Source organism: Vombatus ursinus, unplaced genomic scaffold, assembly GCF_900497805.2.
Source record: "Vombatus ursinus unplaced genomic scaffold, bare-nosed wombat genome assembly UNPS02005659.1, whole genome shotgun sequence".
In the NCBI taxonomy this organism is placed as follows: domain Eukaryota; kingdom Metazoa; phylum Chordata; class Mammalia; order Diprotodontia; family Vombatidae; genus Vombatus; species Vombatus ursinus.
In genome coordinates, this window is record NW_020945437.1 from 5,970,141 (window position 1) to 5,994,194 (window position 24,054).

General features: G+C 36.4%; 1 protein-coding gene across 2 annotated transcripts in view; it reads left to right on the forward strand.

The window, feature by feature from the left end:
* GRM5 (glutamate metabotropic receptor 5) overlaps positions 1–24,054 on the forward strand; it is a 626,642-nt gene that overhangs the window by 489,652 nt on the left and 112,936 nt on the right. For both annotated transcript variants that reach the window (XM_027848255.1, XM_027848256.1), the window contains exons 4-6: positions 6,278–6,524; positions 11,807–11,975; positions 18,009–18,135. In XM_027848255.1, the coding sequence (XP_027704056.1) occupies positions 6,278–6,524; positions 11,807–11,975; positions 18,009–18,135 (543 nt within the window). The remainder of the gene's footprint in view (positions 1–6,277; positions 6,525–11,806; positions 11,976–18,008; positions 18,136–24,054) is intronic.

A 24,054-nucleotide genomic window follows, 5' to 3' on the forward strand; every position in this document is an offset into this window, starting at 1 on the left:
CTTCTTCTTCTTCTTCTTCTTCTTCTTCTTCTTCTTCTTCTTCTTCTTCTTCTTCTTTTTCCATCACATATGGTCCCTGTGGGTACATGGGGTGTCATACCTTTACATGTGGGTGCTCTGTCTAAAGGAATATAATTTTGGTTGCTTATATTTTGTAAGATATTTTGGGGTTTGGAGGATAGCTTTTTTTAATTTTCTATTTATTTTATCTTTAAAAAAACTGAGACACTTCTTTATCTTGCACAGTTTTAATTTATGATTTCTTGAAATATAGCTCTGAAAAATAAGCTTCAAAAAAACCCCATAGTGATTCAAATGGAGCTACTTGACTGTGCCTTTCAACCCAATCACTTTGGCTTTCATTGACTAGCCAATAAAAGGTCCCAGCACAAACTTCTCTTGCTCATTTTTTGGATTTTGATGACTCAGAGTGAGTGTAAATAGTAATCATTTTCTGTTCTTGCCAGAAACTCTGCAGTCTTCCCCTCCCAAAATGATTTTTCTGCGATGGTAAACCAGGATATCTTTTGCCTCAATTATTACCTAATCTTTAATCACTGAATGGGTATTGCCTCAGACAAACTGAGACCTGGGAAAGACCTTATTTTAGGAAGGCTGAAGTCACCCACTACATTCTGGGCCAGTCTTTTTTTTTATTTTTGTCTTGCCTCTGATCTTGGATGACTCTGGAGGAGAGAGTGAGGCTGATGACTATACACATACACACACATATAATATATATTTCTGATTATATATATATATATATAATCAGAAAATTATACTTTAATTTGCATTCAGAATTTATCAGTTCTCTCTCTGGAGGTTCATTTTTTCATCATGAGTTCTTTGGAATTGTCTTAGATCATTGTATTGATCAGAGTAGCCAAATCTTTTCCAGTTGATCATCATTACAACAGGGCTGTTACTAGGTACAATGATCTCTGGAATCTTTTCACTTCACTTTGCATAAGTTCATATATGTCTTGACATGTTTTTTTTTTCTGAAACCACACCCGCATCATCTCCTATATAGTACAATAGTATTCCATCGCAATCATATGCCACAATTTGTTCATCCATTCCCAAATTAATAAGCATCCCTTCAATTTCCAATTCTTTGCCACAACAAAAAAGAGCTGCTATAAATATTGTATACATATAGCTTCTTTTCCTTTTTCTTTGATCTCTTTGGGGTACAGACAGTACTTGTGTTGCTGTATCAAAGGGCATACACAGTTTTATAGCCCTTTGGCATAGTTCTAAATTGTTCTCCAGAACAGTTGGACAAATTCACAACTTCACTAAAAGTTTATTAGTGTAGTTATTTCCCCTCATCTCCTCTAGCCTTTGTCATTTCTATAGGTGTGAAGTGGTACTTTGGCTAATCAATAATGAGTTAGTGCATTTTATATGACTATGATAGCTTTTATTTCATCTTCTGAAAACTGCCTGTTCATATACTTTGACCATTTATCAGTTGGAGAATAGCACTTATTTTTATAGATCTGATTCAGTTCCCTATATATTTGAGAAAGGAGACTTTTATCAGAGAAACTTGCTGTAACATTTTTTGATATCACTTCTTTGTCTATGGTACCTTTTAGCAAAATGTAGTTTCCCTGATTCCCTTACTAGCTCTAAGACCCTGGGAAAGTCACTTAACCCTGTTTGCCTCATTTCCTTATCTATAGAATGAGCTAGAGAAGGAAATGGCAAACCACTCCAGTATCCTTGCCAAGAAAACCCCAAATAGGATCATGAAGAATTGGAAATGCCTGAAAAATGACTCAACAATAACCCTCCTCCTCTTATAACCATTATTCACTTCCCCTCTTATTTCCCTATTGGGAAGATAGATTTCTATACCCAAATTAGGGTGTGTGTATATACATATAATATATGTCTTCTCCCTTTGAACCAATTATATAATAAGAGTGAGGTTCAAACATTGTCCACTCTCCCCCCACTACCAATTTTTCCATCCACTATAAAAGCTGTTCCTTGTGCCTCTTTTATGTGAGTAAACTTTCCCCATTCTGTCTCTCCCTTCCACTTTCTTCTGGTACATACCTCTTGCTAATGCTTTCATTTTTTAGATTTTAATCAAACATAATTGACTCACACCCATACCCTTTGTCTATATAGATTTCTTCGAAGAAACTACCCTATTAATGATAAAGTTCTTTAGAGTTGCATATAGCACCTTCCCATATATGAATGTACACAGTTTAACTTTATTGAGTCCCTTCTAATCTTTCATGTTAACCTTTTTATACTTCTCTTGAGTCTTCTATTTTCTATTCAGCTCTGGTCTTTTCATCATAAATTCTCAGAAGTCTTCTAATTCATTAAATATCCATTTTCTCCCATGAAGGATTATACTTCTTTTCACTGAGTAGATAATTCTTAGTTGTAGTCCTAACTCCTTTGCCTTCCAGAAAATTACGTTAAAGCTCTCAACCTTGTAACATGGAAGTTGCTAAATCTTATATGATCTTGACTCCACAATATTTGAATTGTTACTTTCTGGCTTTTTGCAACATTTTCTTCTTGACCTGGAGTTCTGGAATTTGGCTGTAATATTCCTGGGAGTTTTCATTTCAGGATCACTTTCAGTAAGTGATTGGTATATTATTTTTATTTCTATTTTACCCTCTAAAACTAATACATTGAAATAGTTTTCTTTGTTAACTTCTTGAAATACATTGTCTAGGCTCTTTTTTTGATCATGGCTTTCAGGTAGTTTAATAATTCTTAAACTCTCTCTCCTTGATCTATTTTTAGGTCAGGTTTTTTTTTCAATGAGATGTTTAACATTTTCTTTTTTTTCATTCTCTTGACTTTCTTTTATTGTTTCCTGAAGTCTCATGGTATCATTAGCTTCCACTTTCCCAATTCTAATTTTTAAAGAATTATTTTCTTCAATGAGCTTTTGTACCTCTTTTTCCATTTAGCCAATTCTGCTTTTTAAGGAGTTCTTTTCTTCAGTTCATTTTTGTGCTTCTTTTGCCATTAGGTCGATTATGTTTCTTAAGGTATTATTTTTTTTCAGTATTTGTCATGCCTCTTTTCATAATTTTCTTGCATCACTCTCACTTCTTTTCCCAACTTTTCTTCTGCCACTCTTATCTCTTCCTTTTGGGCTTCCGGAAATTCTTGCTGGCTTTGGGCACAATTAGCATTTTTATAGCTGTTTTCACATTATTGTCTTCTTTTAAGTTTACATCTTAGTCTTTCCTGTCACCATAATAATGTTTTATGTCAAATTATTTTGTTGTTGTTGTTGTTTGCTCATTTTCCCAATCTATTTTTCTTTTTTTGCTTTAAACTTCATGTTAAAGTTGGGCTCTGTTTACTTCCAGGTGGGAAAGTACTGTGCTAAGCTTCAGGCTTTTGTGTGCTGCTTTTTTCAGAGCTAGTTCTGGGGTTTTTCAAGTATCCGGTGTTCCAAGGTGGTATTATCCTGGAAGAGTTGTGGTCACTGCTCTCCTGGTTTGTACTCTGGGTCCACTTTAGACTTACTCCATCCTTGGACAAGATCTAGCTATTTCTGTATCATATGACTTGATTCAGGTCTTAAAATTCTAGAGTTCTCACCATTTTCTTAAGCAGATATTCATTTATCATGCAAAGCTTTCTTTTCTGTATCCCATACTTTTATTCAACAGTACAAATGGAATCAGCACCTGTGCCTTTAACATTTTCATGACTCCTAGAAATATTTTCTAGGTTCCTCCTGGAGGTACCATTTCTTACCCACACACCTCACAATCAATTGAGTAGGGATTATGGGATTCACAAATTGTGCAAAGCTCTTTATCAAGTTCCAAATGCATGCCCTAAAAATACAGGATATATCTCTTCTTTTTATGTCAAGTTGAATAAATGTGTCTTATACATGGGTTTGAAAATGAAATCAACCTCACAAGTACCAAGTGAAAAAATAATGGATCAACTGAACGTATTTAGTATTTTAGTGGACTATGAGTTCAAAAAGGCAATATGTGATTTAGCATCCCCTCAAAAAAAAAAAAGAGTGAGCTTAATCTATATTAACAGAGTCAAAATGTTGAGCTCTGTGGAGATGATAAACCCACTGTACTCTTCAATGGTCAGCCCATACTGGTAGTATTTGGTGCAGTTCTAGGAGCTGCCTTTTAAGAAAAAGACATCCATAATCTGAATATCATTCAGGGTAGGGCTAAGATAGCTGACCAATTGACAAAGAAGGCAAGGGACATCATTAATAAAAACACATCTTTATTTGAATTGAAAGAATTGTAGTATCATCTATCTATCTATCTATCATCTATCTATCTTTAATGATTCTGAATATAGCTAGGTATGTACTAGTGTAAATGAGACTGTAAACTTCTTGGAGTCAGAGACTTCTCCCACAGTACCTGACACATAGTAGGCACATAATAATGTTAATTGGCTAATTAATTGACCTGTAATAGTAGCTATATTTGAATTCACATTGCATATTTTCGCTGAGCTATAATTGATTACCATATTTTTTATGTAATTGTAACTTCAAGTGTGGGAATTTGAATATATGTGATCTCTTCAGGGGATTTATTATTTACATTAATTGTGATTTAGCTATAATTATTTTTTCAGTATATATGCTTTATGTATGTTATTCTTCAGTCATTTCAGTCATGTCTGGCTCTTCATGACTCAATTTGGGGTTTTCTTGGCAAAGATACTGGAGTGGTTTGTCATTTCCTTCCCCAGCTCATTTTTCAAATGAGGAAACTGAGGCAAGCAGGGTTAAGTGACTTGCCTAGGGTCACACAGCTAGTAAGTGTCTGAGGTCAGATTTGAACTCAGGAAGATGTCTTTATGTATACTTTATGTATATGTATATGTATATGTATGTATAAATACATATATACTTTATGTATATGTATATATAAATACATATATGCCTATATATTTATTTATGCGTATATTAATACACATGTGTTTGTATATCTGTATATGTATGCACGTACACGCATACATATATCTACATACGTATATACATATATACATAAAGTTTAGGGCAGCTAGCTGGCACAGTGGGTAGAGCACTCACCCTGGAGTCAGAAAAACTCATCTTCCTGAGTTTAGATCCGGCCGCAGACACTTACTAACTGTGTGACTCTGGGAGAATTACTTAACCTTGTTTGCCTCATTTTCCTCGTCTGTAAAATGAACTACAGAAGGAAATAGTAAACCACTCCAGCACCTTTGCCAAGAACACCCCAAATGAGGTCACAAAGAGTTAGGCACAAATGAAATACATATGTGTGCATATATGTACACATTTGTGTGCATATGTGTCCATAAATATATGTAAATATACATATAAAGTTTTAAAAAGATCTCATGCTGTGAGTGAAGGTTATAAAGGTACAACCTAGAGAGATGTGGTACTTAAACACTTGATCAGTTGAATCCTTTGTTTTATCTTATATGATATTATATATTTATCTTATATAATATTCTTGATGTATTTCTTATTCCCGATCTTGACTGTAAGACCCACAATGGTAAAGACTACAAGCTCCTGTCTAAACCTTACTTCTCCCCTATCACATAGCACGGTGCTCTGCATACAGCATGTGGTTAATAAATATTTTTGACTGATTGGACATTAACTTTTTTTTAAGGTCTGTTGAACATTTTATTGATTAGCCCCTTAAAGGAGAAGGGTGAAAAACAGATCTAAATATGACAATAACTTTGAAAACCTTTGGATGAAAGGACAAGATCTAACAATATTCACTCAACCAGTGTTGTCTATTTAGACTGCCCAAACTCACAGCTCTGAAGAGATAGTTGGAGCAGTTGACCAAGTTCCCTGGAGTCTGACTTTTATGTCACAGGTTGATTGGAATGGGTAGTCCTTCCGCTAATGTACTAATCTTATTACTAGTTCAGTATTTCAGGAATCTGTGATTTCAACAGTATGATTAGTCCCTCTACCATAGCAGATCACAACCCCAACCTTCTATTGATGAGTCTTTCTAAATTTAGGTAGATAAGTCTTCAAACAACACACAAACCATCATCACCACACTAATACTGAATGTCTCCAGATTGGTGGGACCTGCTAGAGCCTGTTCTTTCTTGTCACATAATTTCAGACCATCATGTGCATTGCATAATAAGGCATCAAGGGAGGAATTTAGTTGGAGAAAATATCTATGATGGCATCATAATTGGTGATCTGTAATCATATTTGAAAGTTGCTTTCAAACTTTCCTTTTTTTTTCTTCTCTAACAGGTTCCCTGACTCTGACTACACAGTATGTCCAAGATTCCAAAATGGGGTTTGTAATCAATGCGATATATTCCATGGCATATGGTCTTCACAACATGCAGACAGCACTTTGCCCAGGGTATGCTGGGCTCTGCGATGCCATGAAACCAATTGATGGACGAAAACTTCTCGATTCTCTGATGAAAACAAATTTCACTGGTGTTTCTGGAGATACAATCCTCTTCGATGAGAATGGAGACTCTCCAGGAAGGTATCATTGCAGTTATTCCATATATGAAAGAGCTTTAATAACAATTATAGGGTGATTATATGAGGGATATAGTTAGGGAGTCCTTAGGCTCCTTACTTCCTAGAGGCAGCTGGTGGCACAGTAGAGTACTGACATAGAGTCAGAAAGACCTAAGTTCAAATCCAGCCTCAGACACTAGTTGGGTGTTCCTGGGCAATTTACTTAATATGTTTTTCTCAATGTCTTTAACTATAAAATGGAAATAATAATAGCACCTACCTCACAGGGTTATAGTGGTGATCAAATGAAATAATATTTGTAAAAGTACTTAGCACATTGCTTGGCACATAGTAGGCATTATATAAATACCTATTCTCTTCCCTTCTTCCTCTTGTTCTTCCTATCCTCCTTGCCTTGTTAGCATTCCCCGTTAGGAAAATCAATATCACTTTCAACATTTTTGAGAAAAAGGTTAAAATGAATTGCCAAAATGTAGCTTGAGGATCATGTACAAATTTCAGTTATCCAAACCTAGACCTGAGTACATGTAGTCATGAAGAGTCGAGCTGGTTGTATCATTTCTTGGCAAGCATTTGGTATTTTCCTCAAAACCTTTATTTCTCTTCTTTGGATTTGGAGCTACTCTGACACAGAAGGAATCACATGTGTATAATCCCAAAGATAGGGCTAAAGTAGTGACATACTGTTTGCTCTTCCTGCCATGCATTAGAAGGCATATTTTTATTGCATTATTTTTCAGATGATGCACTGTCAGCTTGGTTGAGAACTAAATTACTATTTCCCCTACACTTTTCACCTTTCATCATTTACACAGAGGATCCTGAGAAATATCAAATTATATACGATTATAGGTCAGCTACCGGGGACTCAGGAGATACCTAAACATTTGCCAAGATAGACTTCTACCTCTCTGTCTCTGTCTCTCTCTGTCTCTGTCTCTGTCTCTGTCTCTCTCTGTCTCTCTCTCTCTCTCTCTCTCTCTCTCTCTCTCTCTCTCCTCTGTCTCTCTGTCTCTCTGTTTCTCTTTCTCTTTCTCTCTCTCCATTGTGTGTATGTGCAGAAAGGAACAGGTCAAGAGAGGGATGTGTATGAGAGAGAGAGAGATTATGAAACTCATATTTTACAATTGAAAATGGCCCTATAGATTGGCAAGTGCTCACCCAGCCTCTGGTTAAATATTCTCAGTGGCATGGAACACACAGTCTCACAAGATACCATTCTATTGTTGAGCAACTTTGTGCAAATATGAAAAGGACAAGAGTGGGGGAAGTTCCAAGGTGAAAAAAAATTGCTTAGCAACACAGATTACAACCCTTCTATGAGCCAGCAGATAAATCCTAGGGAGTGGATTAAAGCATATTAAAATTCATACTATTTTTAAAAAGTGAACCAGATCATGTATTTTTTTCATCATTATGGCTAGGGAGAGAATGCTAAACCAAACAAAGAATGGAATTTATCATAAATGATGACATGGATCATTTTTATTTGCTTAAATTGACAATGTTTGCCCTGCTTAAGAGTAGGATCTCTAGGTCAAATGATATGGATATCTTCTTAGAATAATTCCACATTGTTTTCCAGAATTGTGTCCATCTGGGTGTGGCTGTAGTCAAGACCCTCATAAGTGCAATATTTTTAAGGAGGTATCTTTATTTGTGGTTTTTATGCTCCTAACAATACCAATATAACCTTGTCAATTTATTGCGAGACTGGCTTCAGCGTGTAAACAAATGAATATCATTTGGATTTCTCCGCTTCATTATCCTGAGAGGTCCTCGTCAACTACTAAACTTTGCGACCCATGAGTAAATGCCTGAAAGGCCTATTACACAACCTAATTCCGGACACACAAATTTATAGACACCCAAATACAGAGAGAAAAAAACATAGAACATGTGTGTGCATACATGACCACACACACATTCTGAAAAAGAGAAAGACATAGAAAAAGATAAAGAAAGGAGAGAAAGGTGGGAGAATCATAGTCATTAGTTTGCAACAAGTATAAAGCACTCATCAAAGAACAAATTGTACCTTGTGGAAATGCATCTTTGACTTTTGCCAAAGTCCTGAAAAACAAAAATATAATTCATTTTCTAATATTACTGTTTTTTGGAAGAGAAAACAGTCCCCTAGCTTATGCTCCCTTAATAGTGAAAAGAGCTATGTTTGTTAGTATGTGGAAATCCTGGTGTGGGAACTCCTTTCACCAATGAGATTACAATTGTCTATGATGATAAATATGTACTTTTTTTGAGACAAAGAGAAATTAAGTGACTGGTCTAACATCACAGTTACTAGAAGGACTAGAAGTAAGAATAACTAGAAGAACCAAGCTCTGCCAATGGACAAAGTAAAAAAAATTATCCGTAAAGATAACAGAAACAGCAATTTTTTTATTTCAAAATAAGACATTTTGTATCACTTAATGAGCCTTATCCTTCTATTGTTAAATGCCATAGGTAACATTAGGGTATAGGTCTTCTCCATTCCATATCTAGCATTCTATCTACTATAATATTTTACTTCTTAATGAAAATAAACCAGAAAACCTCATAAATATTAATTTTATTTGTTATAAATATATTTTATATTTATTTAAAAGTGGTATTCTCCATTAAGGGTGTCTTTGAGACTATAAAATGTAATATGACTGACAATGAACTGAGTACTAGCCTGCTTATAGCAGATTCTCCCTATTACATAACCCTAATGACTACACATTCTTGCTATAATTACCATCCTTGGATTTTTAAGAACTTTTTTTTTCTTCTTTGTTACTTATGTGTTTGTTTGTTTTTTCCTTTTTTTCTTTTTAGTTTTCAACATTCACTTCCACAAGATTTTGAGTTTCAAATTTTCTCCCTATCTCATCCCTCCCCCCACCCCAAGATGGCATGCTTTCTGAATACCCCTTCTCCTAATCTGCCCTCCCTTCTATCTCTCCCTCCCCCTTCTCTTATCCCCTTCCCCTTCAATTTTTCTGTAGGGCAGGATAGATTTCTATACCCCATTTCCTGTATATCTTATTTTCCAGTTGCATGTGGAAAATAATTTTTTTTTAATTTTTGTTTTTAAAACTTTGGGTTCCAAAGATTTTAAAGAACTTTTAAAACAACATTATGATTGAGTCAATGAAGGAAGTCAAAGAAGATGAAGGTGGAAAAAAGAGATTTGGGAGAGGAAAGAGCCCTGAGATAGAAAGAAAAGCACAATAGCATACACAAAGTAGTATACCGGTCAGTCAGTCAGTCAGAAAACATTTATCTACCATGTGTTATGTGCTAGGCACTGTGTCAGGCATGTGCAATACAAATATAAAAATGAAACACTCCCTACCCTCAAGGAGTTCATATGTTCCTAGAGAAGACTGTATGTTCATAAATAAGAACATATGAAATATATACAAGGCATTCCCCTCCTAAACTGTTACCCATATCATAAGACAATGGGATGATACATACACTGAATTCATAGTTCTCTTGTAGACTCACAAAACTGGCATTCCTAAATTTGAAATCTCATCATAGAATCTTAGAGCTAGACAATGTCTCAGGTATCATTTGGTCTGATACACCAGACTAAGGAAAATTTTGTCTTTTTCTTTGCTTTCTGGGATATCGTGGTAAAATAGATTATAGCATCAGAGAATTAGAGCCAGAAGGGACCTTAGAGATCATCTAGTCCAAACCCTCTGATTTTACAAATGAGTAAACTGAGACCCAAAGAGGTTAAATGACTTGGCTAAGATCATACAAGCAGTAAGTGTCAGACATAATATTTGAACTCTGGTCCACACGTCAAGTCTAGTTCTCTTTTAATTTCATACGCTGCCTTGTTAATCTCTATCATATTGGTAATGAGCTATTTCTTACCTGAGCTTTAATTTTTAAATAAATGTATAAATGTGAATTATTAATATTCTGTAGACAAATCTGCCATATTACAGTAATAAGAAAATTTATACCCTAAAGGTTCATAGTTAACAACTATACTAATTTAAAGATTCAGAATAGAATAATGCATTTGCTATCAAATAAAATAATTGAGAAAATCATTAACATATTTTAAAGAATATAGAACTGTTTATTGATGCCCTTTTTAATATAGCTATAATTTCTCAAAGAGTACTTCTTCATCCCTAGATTTATTCCCCCTGTTAAGAAAGATAAACTTCATCAAAGACCCTGTAGACATCTGCACAAATCCATAGGATCATTGATTTAGATCCTAAAGAGAAATTAGAGGGTATTTATTTCATTGCACTCAATTTTAGTTGAGGAAATTGATGCATAGTTAAGTGACTCTCACAAAGTCACATATATATGTAATAAGTGACAAAAGCAGTTGTGACTACAGAGTCTGTGTTCTTTCAATCATATAACACTACCTCTCCTTTTTTGTAGCATTCAAATTTTAGAAAAGTTATTGTGTTTGTGCGTATATGGAAAATGAAACAAGAAAATGAAAAGCATTTCCAACTTGTAAGAACCCTAATGATACTTATTTAGACAATTTGGGAAGATACCCAAATCACCCTCTTTCAAGCAATGCTGGTTTTCTTCTCTATAATAAGAATAATTATAACTCTTTTCTTTTGTATACTTCAAGGCTAGTCTGAAATAATGAAAGGGATGAATTATAGAACATTTTAAAATAGAAATGCAGTTGTCTTCTTCTTTAATAAAGTTCCAGATGAAGTACCAAGACCTAATACCACACATGACAATTTTCAAAGAGCTTTCATATCCATTTTCATCTAGGAGCCTTATAATATCAATAGAATATAAGCAAAATGGAGATTATGGCAGATGAAATAACTCACAGTCCAATGTTTTGTATTTTGTTTTTTTCCCCCACTATACCACATTTCCCCTGCAATACCAATCATACACGAAGATGTTAACACTGTCTTCATTTCATAGAATTTTTAAGTGCGTATAACCCCAGAGGAAAATGGGGATCAAGGGATAAAGGGTAGAGAATGATTTATCTAAATTTCATAGGTAGTAGGCAGAATGCCTGTAATCTGAAACCATGCTCTTTTCTCTCCATGATGCTACTTTTATGTCTTCAGTTTCAGGTATGAGCTGAAATTCATCACAGAGTAGTAAGATATGTCATATGTGATATGCAGAAGTCAAAAATTGCCCAACCATCTACAGACTGTTGTATGAAGTGTGGCCAGTTCCAAAGTCACAGATGTGATAGGTGATGAACTAGTAAGATTGTTGCTTGTGGCTGTCTCTCAGCTGAATAATCGCTTTCTTTTTCCAAAGGTATGAAATCATGAATTTCAAGGAAATGGGAAATAACTATTTCGATTACATCAATGTGGGCAGCTGGGACAATGGTGAATTGAAAATGGATGATGATGAAGTGTGGCCCAAGAAGAGTGCCATCATTAGATCGGTGTGCAGTGACCCATGTGAGAAAGGCCAGATCAAGGTAAACAGTGTTACAAGTGTTATGATTTGCAGTTGAAATATCTAATTTCCTTATATCTATTTATTTTTTTTATAATTTTCAATTTCCTTATGAGGTTATAGGGTATATGAAGGCAGGAGTATTCCTTTTTGTTCCTTTTTAAACTGTCTACATTGCCTAGTGTCACATTCTACAAAAAATACACTCTTCTCCCTCCATCCACTTCTCCTTCTTCCCTCCCTGCCTTTCCTTCCTTCCTTCCTTCCTTCCTTCCTTCAGTCTTTCTTTCTTTCCTTCCTTCCTTCTTTCTTTCCTTTCTTTTAGTAATGTTGTTGACTGACTGAATAATAATAATAATAGCTAGAATTTATATAATAGTTAAAGTTTGCAATGTGCTTTACAAATATCTTATTTTATTCTTACAACAATCCTGAGAAGTAGATGCTATTATTATCCCCATTTTATAGAAGAGAAAAGTGAGGCAAATAGAGGTTAAATTAAATTAAAGGGTCTAACAAGCAAAGTAAATGTTTGAGACTGGATTTGAACTCAGGTTTTTCTGACTTCAGGTCCAATGCTTTATCCACTCTACCACCTCACTGCCAAAGAGGAGAATGTTACTATTTCTAATCAACTTCAGTGAACTACTGTGAGAAAACCGCTGCCTGAGAAAAAGTTATCCATATTCAGAAACTATAATCAATCATGTTTTCAATAAACTTAGTCTTCTTTTACAATAAGCAATGAAGTGTAATGGAAAAAATGCTGGCCTTGGAGTCAGGAAGACTTAGTTTCAAATTCTACATTTGATAATCTCTATCTAACTCTGTGACCATGGGTAGGGTAAATCACATCATTTCTGAGTTTCAAGCAACCCTCTGATCTTATAAGTCATAAGCTATGAGATGGGTGGCAAATTGACTCAGAGGACAGAGTTCTCATACTGATGAGATCACCACTAATTGAGATATTTCAACAAGGTTAGAAACTGTCAGAGATACAAAGGAAAAAAAAGGAAAAAAATGGGAGATATTATATTTTCTACTGAGGAGTTTATTGCCTAGCAAGAGGATGTTAAAAAAATAATCATCATAATACCACATAAGACCATAAGATACATATAAAATCCTATGGGAGTTCCCAGAAGATACTTCCAGCTGAGAGGGATGAAGGAGCATTTCAGGGAGGAGGCAGCATTTGGGCTAAACTTTTAAGGAGAGGTAAGACTCTTGAAGGTCAAAGACTAAAGGGAAGAAAGTCCAGGTGGAGGGAACAAGAGGAGCGAAAACATAGTGATGACAAAAGTGAATCAAATGTTTGTGCAATGATGGGTAAGTTAGCTAGGTTAGAGAGAATAGAGAGGTTTATTGACCAGTTGTTTGGCCTTTATAAAGGCCTTTACCTTCTGAGAGCAAATTCACTCAGTCTTGCTATGTATTTTCCCTCTTATCAAATTACAAAGAAACTGACATTGTCTTTTAAGAATTATTATTATTTGATTAGTAATTCATCTAAACTAGAAGGTTTTAATCTTTTTTGTCATGGTTCCTTTCAACAATTTGTTGAAATCAACGGACCCCTTCTTGGAATAATGACTTTAAATGCATGCAATAAAATGTGTAGGATTACAAAGTAAACCAATTATACATATAGTTATAAAAATGTTTTTTAAGATTACCAGTACCATATTAAAAAAACCCTGAATTGAACCACATTTCTCCATCATTTACTTTAAATTATAATTGATCCCATTTACTTAAGAAGAGTTAGGGCCATAACCGAAATCCTGCTGTAAGAAAAATACCTTCTGTCCTCACTGCTGCCAGGATAGAACAGGTGGCAGATGGACCAGCTGCCATGAAAAGAACGGGGATGCCTACAAAAAGGACTTAGCACCACCTCTTAACATGAGTGTGCAACAGAATGTAACAGGGAAAAAATGCATGTGTATATATATGTGTGTGTGTGTGTGTGTGCATACATATATGTATACATGTATGTGTGTATATGTGTATTTTTTGAATATGTGAAACAAATCCATTCTGAATGTTGAGAAAAGAACATATTATGTTGTGACCATCAATTCAAAAACAGACTGTAGAATCCCAATTTTTCCTAAGAAAGTGTATGAACTAATTTTGATCATTTTTTTTCTGCTCATGTCCATGAGCCAAAGCAAATTGAATGGTAGGGGCCCAATGAATTTCCAGGAAAGGAAGTGACTGCCTTTGTTTTCCAGGCATGCTGAGACTCTGGGGGAAGGAACCCCTCATTATTGGAAATATCACTATTCATGTTGCTTCAGTGGCTGTAATGGCTAAAATACTGTTTTTCTTTTTGGAAGTGATAATCGTCCAGTATTGTCACCACTGAATTTTATTGAAGTTTTCCTGCAAACAAAACTCTTAAATTTTATCAGCTTAACCACTAAATAGGTAATGGCATGTGGTGAGAAAATAGCAATGGAGTAGGGAATGAGGACCTTGAGACCAACATAAAAGAAAACCAGTCTTGGGCTCTGGTTTTACATGCAGATGGAGATAACAAATAAGGCAATGACTACATTTGGATACTTTGGATGCCCAAAAGTCACCTTCTGTCCCCAGGAAAAGTTTGGTCTAACTCATTTGAATGATTATCTCTATTCTGCAGTCATAAAGTGTCAGAGCTGGATGGGATCTTGGAATTCATTTAGTCTTTATGTACACAAAGACAAGGTGGCCAGCTCATGGCACCTTAGCAACTTTGGAGAAAAGACAACAGATTTTAATTTTATCATTATCATTGCATATTGCTTTGGCTAATAATACACTTACTATATTAGATATACACATATTATGTGTTATATATATTGTGTAATTATTCCACATGTTTTGTCCGTGTGGTTATAATGCATATAAGAACTGCAATAAGAATTTCAAGATAATTTTATTTTTACTTCAGTTTCCTTTCCATTTATTTGAATACATGTTAGTACCCCCAAAATATCAGTGTGTGTATGTGTGTATACATGTATATAGATATACACACATAGTTCTGATTCAGTAGTCAAATTATTTTAATTATTTTGGTTGCTTTAAAAATGAAGAGATAAATTAGTTAATTACAGGCCCAGAAGGCTGATCTGGCTTTTGATAGCCCTTCTAGCCAAGGAAAGCCATGATTGATGACTGAGAGAGAGGGGTTCAAGTGATTAACTGCATCACACACACATACACAAACACACAAACACACACACACACACACTCATCTTCCATTAAAAAAACAGAGACAGATATTTGTAGAATGAAACTCCTAAACAATGGTTCTGTCTTTCCAATAGTAACAGAACCATGACTATGAATGTTTGTTCTTGGGGAAAGATCAGGGAAGGACATACCTCACCTAGAATATAACTTAAGAGTCACATCTAGGATGTGAGAAGGTTTTATGTTACTGCTGAAGAGATAGGAAAGGATGGGAAAAGAATGGTCTAGTGTCTAGAAGTACAGTCACTGGTAAGGAGGAAGTGTTCCCCAGCATAGCAGCTGGCTTCCCATTAGGGTATTCTTATAACCTCTAATTTTGTTACCCAAGGTCAAAATCCTAGCTTCCTAATCCCTGTAAAGTGATGGGTATTTTTTTAAATGATGGACTGGTTCATTTGGGTCCATTCTTGCCATAAGGAGGATGTGGTTTCTGAATAAAACTTTTTGAGGACAGGAAAAGGACTGAATTTATGATTTCATTGATATAAGAACCTCCTAGATAAAGAAACTCCCTCTGCTAGTGTAGAATGGCACTATCTCTGCAACTTATTGTTTTAGCAATATGCTTAGGACACTGACAGTTTAAGCAGCCTGCTCAGGATTACTCAATATGTGTCCCTGGTGAAATTTCAAGGTCTTCCTAGCTATAAGGCTAGGTCTCTATCCATTGTGCTAGGCTACATATCCAGGAAGAGATTCCAGATTGGATATTTGAAAACTAGAGTCCCTGGAGTGAATGTAAACTAAATGTACCTCTTCATTATCCAACAAAAAAAAAAGTGGGGAAGGGGAAGCTTAGAGTTTAATAGCCCAAAGTAATTAATGATCCAATCAGTCATTTACTTTTGGACCTGAGACTTTTAGATAAGGCTTTTTGGAAGCAGAAAAGCGGTTGGTTGTAGCCAGTAGGGTACTGGCCTTAAAATGAAGAAGACTGGGTTCGAATCCTTCCTGTGACACTCATTAGTTGGTCAATGAACTTAGCTTCTGTTTACTTCAGGCAATTCCCTGGCATAGACACTGTGTTGGTGGTAGGAGATCTTCATACTTAAGCAAATCACTTATGCAAATCAAATGTTCTTGATTTAGTACTGTATTTTTTTACCAGTCTTATTCATAATTTTCTTAAAATGTGTTATGTATACCACTTGAGAATGAAAAAGATGTTGGAGATCAGGAAACCTATGGACTCCTCAGAATAATGTTTGTTTTTAATGCATAAAATAAAACACACAATTTCAAAAGAAATCAACTATATGTAAATACAGTTATTAAACTACTTTTTTAAAAAGTAACTCCAGGTTAGGAAATCCTAGCCTAGAAGTCTTTTTATTAACAAGGGGGAGCCTACTAAATAAAAGAGATAAAAAGTGCCACAGATAATCCACAGAGTGCTTAATCAAAAATTATCCACACATTTGTGTATAGGTGGATAAGCTAGCATACGCTCTTCACAAAGTCCTATTCCAAGGCTGCATCCTAGTATAAACATCACCTTTGAGTCCTTGAAGGTTATGTGATTTGAAAACTCTGACAGGGTCCACCAAGCTACAAGGTGTTTGAGTATAGCATGACAAAGAACAGTACAATTATTGTCCAGGGACCAGTATAATTGGTTTCAAGGGAACCCAGAGAGTTTATCCCTAGAAGGCTGGCCACTAGATGATGAATGTTTTGGCCATAGCAACTCATGGAGGCTTCCTACTAATCTATAGGTATCATCAGTCGCCTGTGCGCCAATCCTGCATCACCAGCTGTGCCTATTGGACATTTCAAACTGGGTGTCTTACAGATACCTCAAACTAACCTGATCTAAACAAAACTCATTATCTATCTTTCCTCACAAACCTATTTCTGTTGAGAGCACCACCCTCCTTCCAGTCACCTAGGTTTGTAATCGCAGTGTCATTCTTGACTCCTCACTGTCCATTAGCCCACATATCTAAATAGTTGACAGATTTTGCCATTTTTACCCTTACAACACCCAGCCCCTTCTCACTCCTCTCAGAGCCACCATTTTAGATCAGGTTTTCCCCATCTATTACCTGCATTATTTCAATATCTGCCCAATTGATCTCCCTATTTCAAGTCTCTTTCTCCCCATAGTTGCCAAAGTGATTCTTTTTTCCAAAGTGCAGAGATGGCTACATCATTCCCCTACTCAATAAACTCCAGGGGTTCCCTGTTTTCTCTGGGATACAATCCAAACTCCTCTATTTGACTTTTAAAGTTCTGTTCAATCAGTCCCCCAAGACAACTTTCCAGTCTGCCCTTCCTGTCCTCTCCCATTCAGTCACACTAGCCTTCTCTCTGCTCCTCACGCACAACACTCCTATCTCCTATCTTCATGCCTTTGTATTGGTCTTTCTTAATCCTGGAATCAACTTTCTTCTTAACTCTGCCTCATAGAATACCTTACTTCCTCCAAGACTCAGTTTAAACACCACCTTCTACATGAAAACTTCCCTAATCCCCTATCTTCCAAGGAGAATCACTCCTTGGACACTACCTCATATTTAGTCAGTGCTTATTCCACACATACTTAAAAATGTGAATGCTGTCTTCCCTAACAGGAGGTAAGATCCTTAAGAATAGGTACTATTTCATTTCTATCCCCAGTGCTAAGCACAGAGTATGCCCTAAATAAATGTTTATTGATTGATTGATTGAAGGGAGTCTGTGTTGTGTAATGTTCAAGGAAATGCCATGCTGATGGGCTTCAAATGCCTTTTGGGTTTTAAAGTATATTCCTAGGCACACATATCAGTTGAGGAAATCTAATTATGCTATTAAATATTCATTTTAGGTGATCCGAAAGGGAGAAGTCAGCTGCTGTTGGACCTGTACTCCATGCAAAGAGAATGAGTTTGTTTTTGACGAATACACATGCAAGGCATGCCAACTTGGCTCCTGGCCCACTGAAGATCTTACAGGTAAACAAATGGTGATGTCACAATATGCAAGATTGTCTTCCAAATGAAATCAACAGGGAAACGCCATATGGCACAGACAGTAGCTCATTATATCAACAGTGTATTTCAAATCATTTGGTCTTGCTCAAGTAATAGGGACAAAAATGTGAATTCTTCTTGGGTTTGGAGGGTGCCTGGATCTTGGATTTACATAGACCATAGAATTTTAGGATCACAGGATTATAAATTGAGAGGTAGAAGGGCATTAAGATTAAGTATTCCAACCAACCCTCTAATTTCACATATAGCACTCCCTCTGGGCTTTTACCAATCTGGAATTCACAGGTTTTACAATGGGTTGATAGTGAGGTGATTACACTTATATTCAAAGGACTTTCTTTGAGGACACACTCATAAAACAATGTCTCATAAGCTTCTACCAGTATACATATTTTTAATAGTCAAAAAATAGCCCCAGCTTAGGGGAAGCTAGGTGGCACAGTGAATAGAGTTCTAGGCCTGGAGTCAGAAAGACTTGAATTCAAATCCAGCCTCTGACACTTACTAGCTGTGTGACCCTGGGCAAGCCCTTAACCCTGTTTGCCTCAGTTTCCTCATTTACAAAAGGAACTGCAGAAGGAAATGATAAACCACTCCAATATCTTTGCCAAGAAAACCTCAAATGGGGTAATAAAGAGTCACACATGACTGACAAAAACAATAACCATGATTTTCTCAAAACAAAGTCATTTGCTAAGATTGCATGGTAAATACAACAGCTACACAGCATTCCCCTCCTGTGGCCACACATTCCCACTAATACACACAGTGACAGTGGGAAAAGTAGGTGCTCGTAGTAAAGAACACAGGTAGGCAACACATGGGACCAACAGAAATTCACATCTCCCAAACTATAGAGTCCTGATGGCCTTCATCTTAATAACAGTGTCCTCACATTGAATAGCCCACCCCTCCATCCCCTACCCACTCAACCATCATACATCTCTGCTGGGAGGGTTACTTAGCTGGGATTCCTATGTCTCCTCCTCTCAGCAGCTCAACTTTGACCCCAAGGGCTAGTTTTCCCTTGAATCCATAGTGAGTCAAAAAGCATCTTATGAGTGGCTTATTTCTCTGCTTCCAGAAGGCAATACTCCTTGAAGCTACTTCTTGCTCCCAATTGCCTATGTCTGTGTCTCTAAACAAGTGAAAAAGTAAACTCTAAGCAAGGTACTGAACAAGTAGCTACTCTATGAAATGCAGTGGTTGGTTGGTGGAGGTCAGGGAGGGGGGATGAAATCTGAGGAGTTTGCCCTGGAATAAAGTTTGAAGTCTCAGAAGAGTTTAGAGAGGCTCGGAAGGTCTTCTGCCCTACGTGTTGCTCCACCCACTCATCTCTGCTTGTTCTATACCAAGCCATTTTGGCCGAGCTCTAAAAGAGGAATTACATTCCAATGAGGAAATGGAGGCCCAAAGAGATTAAGTGGCTTACACAAGGTCCCATAGCTAGTAAGTGATAGAGCCGGGATTCAAACTCAAGTCCTTTTCATGCCAAATCTCCTCTTTCTACTGCATTGTACATTTTGGTGCTCCTCATGCATACATTTTAGCCATTAGCACCAGATGCCTCTGATTAATGAATGTACCGCATAATGCTGCTATGAACTAGAACTGTTTGCTTTCTTCATAGCACTACTCAATTCTATGATGCGGTATGTGACGCTATCCTGCTTGAGAGTTGGCCGTTTCTGACTTGGCTGAGGCTGAAACTGAAGGTTGTTTTTCTGTTTTTCTTTTTTTTTTTTTTGGTTTTTTTTATTTGTTTGCTTGTTTTCTCAAGCAGTCCTATTTTGTCCATAACTAAACCAGGCTTCGAATGAAAATCAATTATTTCTTTTGCTAATTCATTTTTTACTCATTCAATAACCATTTATTAAGTATCTTTGATTCATTTATCAAGTGTTTATTAAACAGGCGGTTAAGTGGCCCAGTGGAAAAAGCTCAGGACTTGGAATCAGGAAAACCTGAATTCAAATCCTACCTTAAAACTCTTTATGTGTGGGATATCTGCAGGACAAACTCTTAAACTCTCTGTGCCTTGGTTTCCTTACCTGTAAAATCGGGGTAATAACATCACCCACCTCCCACAGTTCTTGTGAGGATCAAATGAGTTAACATATGTAAAGTGCTTCATAAATCTTAAAGCACTATATGAATACTAGATGCTATTATTATCATTATCATTATCGCTATTGTTATTATTATTATTAGTACTAGTCTCCTCTCTATGCCAGTAAGTATGCTTGGGGCTGGGATTAAAATTATCAAAATAAAGTAATTCCTGCCTTCAAGGAGTCTATATTTTATTCAGGCTAAGCAAAATGTTCCAATATGCCAACATAAGTACAGTTAGTTCTACTTTAACACAACATGTGCATTTCTAAAAATCACTGTGCTATGTAAAACCTTAAAATAAAAACCATAGGACTTATGGAGAAAATGGAATTGGGGCACAAAACTCAAAAACTTCATCAGTGACACATAAAAAGAGATAGAAAAATTAAAAAAAAAGATAGGAACCTAATAAAATGGCAGTACAGATTTATACATGTTGAAAGGTTACAAAATGAGTGACATCATCCTAGGGCTCTGGTTGCGGTTCATCCTGTGGCCACGTTCTAATGGAGTGAGGGCCTGCCTACACGGGCTGCAACTCCAGGAAGCAGGGCCCTGGCTGAAGGTGGGAAGGTAGGACTCAGACTGGACCAGCCCTTCCCTGACCACAGCTCCTACTGCACAAGAAGATAGGGCACTTTATCCTGAAAAAGAAAAACAGAAGTTTGCTTGTGGAAGTGGGTTCAGAAGGGTTGCAGCCTGTGAGTTATTGTGAAATGGTGCCATTTTCTGCACTCTCACTGTTTTTCAAGGACAAAAATAAGACATCGAGCAAACTCAAAATTCTTGTTATGCTCAAGTTGTCCCCTACTATATCAATTGCATCAGAGCAAATGTATATATTCAAAACAAGTATTATATCAGAACTGACTGTAAAAATAAATTTTCTACTAGATAAATACAACCTCATTCAGGTGGAGATGAGGGCATACTGTTTGAGAGGTCTTCTGGTCCTAACTCCAGACTCAGGAAGGTAAATGATTGTTCCCTATACTCACTGGCATGAGCTTTTACTACTTTAGTGGTGAAAACTTTCATGACAGTCAATAAAGGTTCTAAAAGATCCCAATTACCATGGGATCAGTTTATAATAGCTAATTAGCAGGTATATTGTACTTTAAGGTGTGCAAAGCATTTATGAATATTATCTCATTTTATCTTCACAACACTGTTAACAGTTAGGTCATATTATTATGCCCATTTTACAGATGAGGAAGGGTCCCTCAAGAGAGATTAAGTGACTTGTCCAGGGGTTGTGTCTAAGGTCAAATTTGGACTCAGGTCTTTTTGACTCCAGTTCCAGCACTCTATCCACTGTGCCACCTAGCTACTTATGCCTAGATGCCATACAAGTGTATGGTGTTTTATATGAGGTTTCAGGTTGTTAACTTCATAATTTATAAATCATATTTTAGAGTTAAAAGAAGCCTTCAACTCTTGATACATTGCTAATGTGACTGCAGACTAGTGTAAAGATTTTGGAGACCAAATATGGCAATGTAAAAAAAGTGATATACCTTTTGACCCCAGTAATTCCATTGCGAGGACTTTACCTTTAAAATATCACTTAAAAAGGACCTATCAATATAAAATATTTATTTGTAACAGCAAAGAAACTGTAAACGAGCTGTAAGTTTACTGACTACAAATAGTTGAGCAAGTTACAGTATATTAATGTGATAGAATATTATGGTGCTGTAAAACTCAATAAATAAATGTGACAATATAAGACCCATATGAAAAGTGAAAGCAGCAGAATGACAATGACAAATACATCATCTATAGCTTAATTGCTAATATTTAAAATGCTTTAAGATTTTCAGTATGCTTAACATACATTATCTCATTTGATAAAGTCTATAATTTTTTTCCCCAAGAGTAAAAGATGAAAGTAGCAGAAACTGGGATGAACTTGGAAAGGGACATCGAATAAGATGCATTTCTTGTTTGTTTGATATCTACTCATTTGTTCAGTTAAGGATTTTATGTGAGATTTTATTCTTTATTTTTTATATTTATTTGGGTTGTTTATGGTTTAAGTTTATAATAAGAGTTTTCTAAAGAAATAAAAATATAAAAGTACTACATAAAAATAAAAGAAAAGTAAAAGAAGCCTTAGATATCATTTGGACCATGCCCATCATGTTGCAGATGAGGGCACTGTGGCCCAGAGAGGGTAATTAACTGGACCAAGGTTGCAAAAATAGTGGTTGACAGAGTCTAAATTTGAATCAAATTGCTCCAAACTACAGTACCTTATAATGACATTCTTACAATCATTGATTAGGCATCTCTGATGTGCAAGGCACCAGGGATACAGAAACAAAATATTCTACAGCTCTTTCTCATCAAGGAAGCAGCCTCTCACAGCACGGTTCATCTAAAGGGAAGATCAAAAGCTGAAGTATACTACAGAAGCAGCAGTCTTTTGTAGTCTGACAGTCAACATTTTCCAATCACCAAAAGCACATGCTGGGCTCTGGTAGCATGCTTAGAATGATTTCCCAAACTTTGGATGGCTGAAGAAATGATGCCAGGCAGGCCAAACTGGGTAATTCTTTCACGTACCCTAAACTGATGAGACCCCTAACTCCCTGGAGCAGACTATTTTATTACAGGAGACCTCATTGTCTTAGTTCTTTTGGACTTCAAATCATTAACAACAACAACAGCAATTACTAGCATTTGTATAGTGCTTTAAGGATTGAAAAGTGCTGTACTTGTGCTATCTCGTTTGAGTATTTATTAAATGCCCATTTTGTGCCCAGTGAGTTACCTACAAAATGTTTTCTTAAGGATAGGAAAGAATCATCTCCATACTGGTCACTCTTCTATATGATTTCACTTGATAACCCTACTAACTCCCATGGTTTCAGTTATTACAGATAACTGAACACAGATAATTTTCCAATCTGCTTGTCCAGCCCTGACCTTTCTCCTGACCTCCAGTCTCACATGTCCAACTGACAATTACATTTTCGAACTGGATGTCCTACAAAACAGACATCTTAAGGTTAACACATTCGACACTCAACCCATTAACTTCCCCTAAACCCTCTCCTTTTCCTAACTTCCCTGTTATTGTTAAGGGCACCACCATCTTCTCAGGCACCCAAGCTCAAAACCGAGGTGTCTCAGTGGTACCCTGACTCTCTCTTTCTTCTCGTATAGAATCAGTGGTTGTGTCCTCTTACTTCTACCTTCTGTTATATCTCTCCTATATTCCTCTTTCTTTCTTCTATGGCCACCACCCTGTTGCAGGCCCACATCACCTCACACCAAGACTATTCCCAAAGCCTGGTGGTCCTTCAACCTGCCTCAATTCTCTTCCCTCACCATTCCATGCTCCACTCAACTATCAAATTGATCTTCCTACAGGACAGTTCTGACCACGTCACACACACCCCACTCCCTTTAATGGACTCCAGTCCCTCACAACTGCCTTCAGGATCAAATATAAAATCCTCTGTTTGGCTTTTGAAGTCCTTCATAATCTGGCCTTTTCTAACTTTTCATTCTCCTTGTATCCTTCGCCCCTCCTTTCTCCTCTCCCCTATTCTGGAATCTATTGACACTGGCCTCCGTACTATATCTTGCACAAGACTCTCCATCCGCCAACGTCATACATTTTCAATGGCTGTCACCCATGTGTAGAGTGCTCTCTATTCATGGCCACCTCCTAATAGAAGATAATGTGGAATATCTCATTGGAGAAACAACTAATCTTTTAATCATAGTACTTTTCTTCTGAGATTATCTACAGTG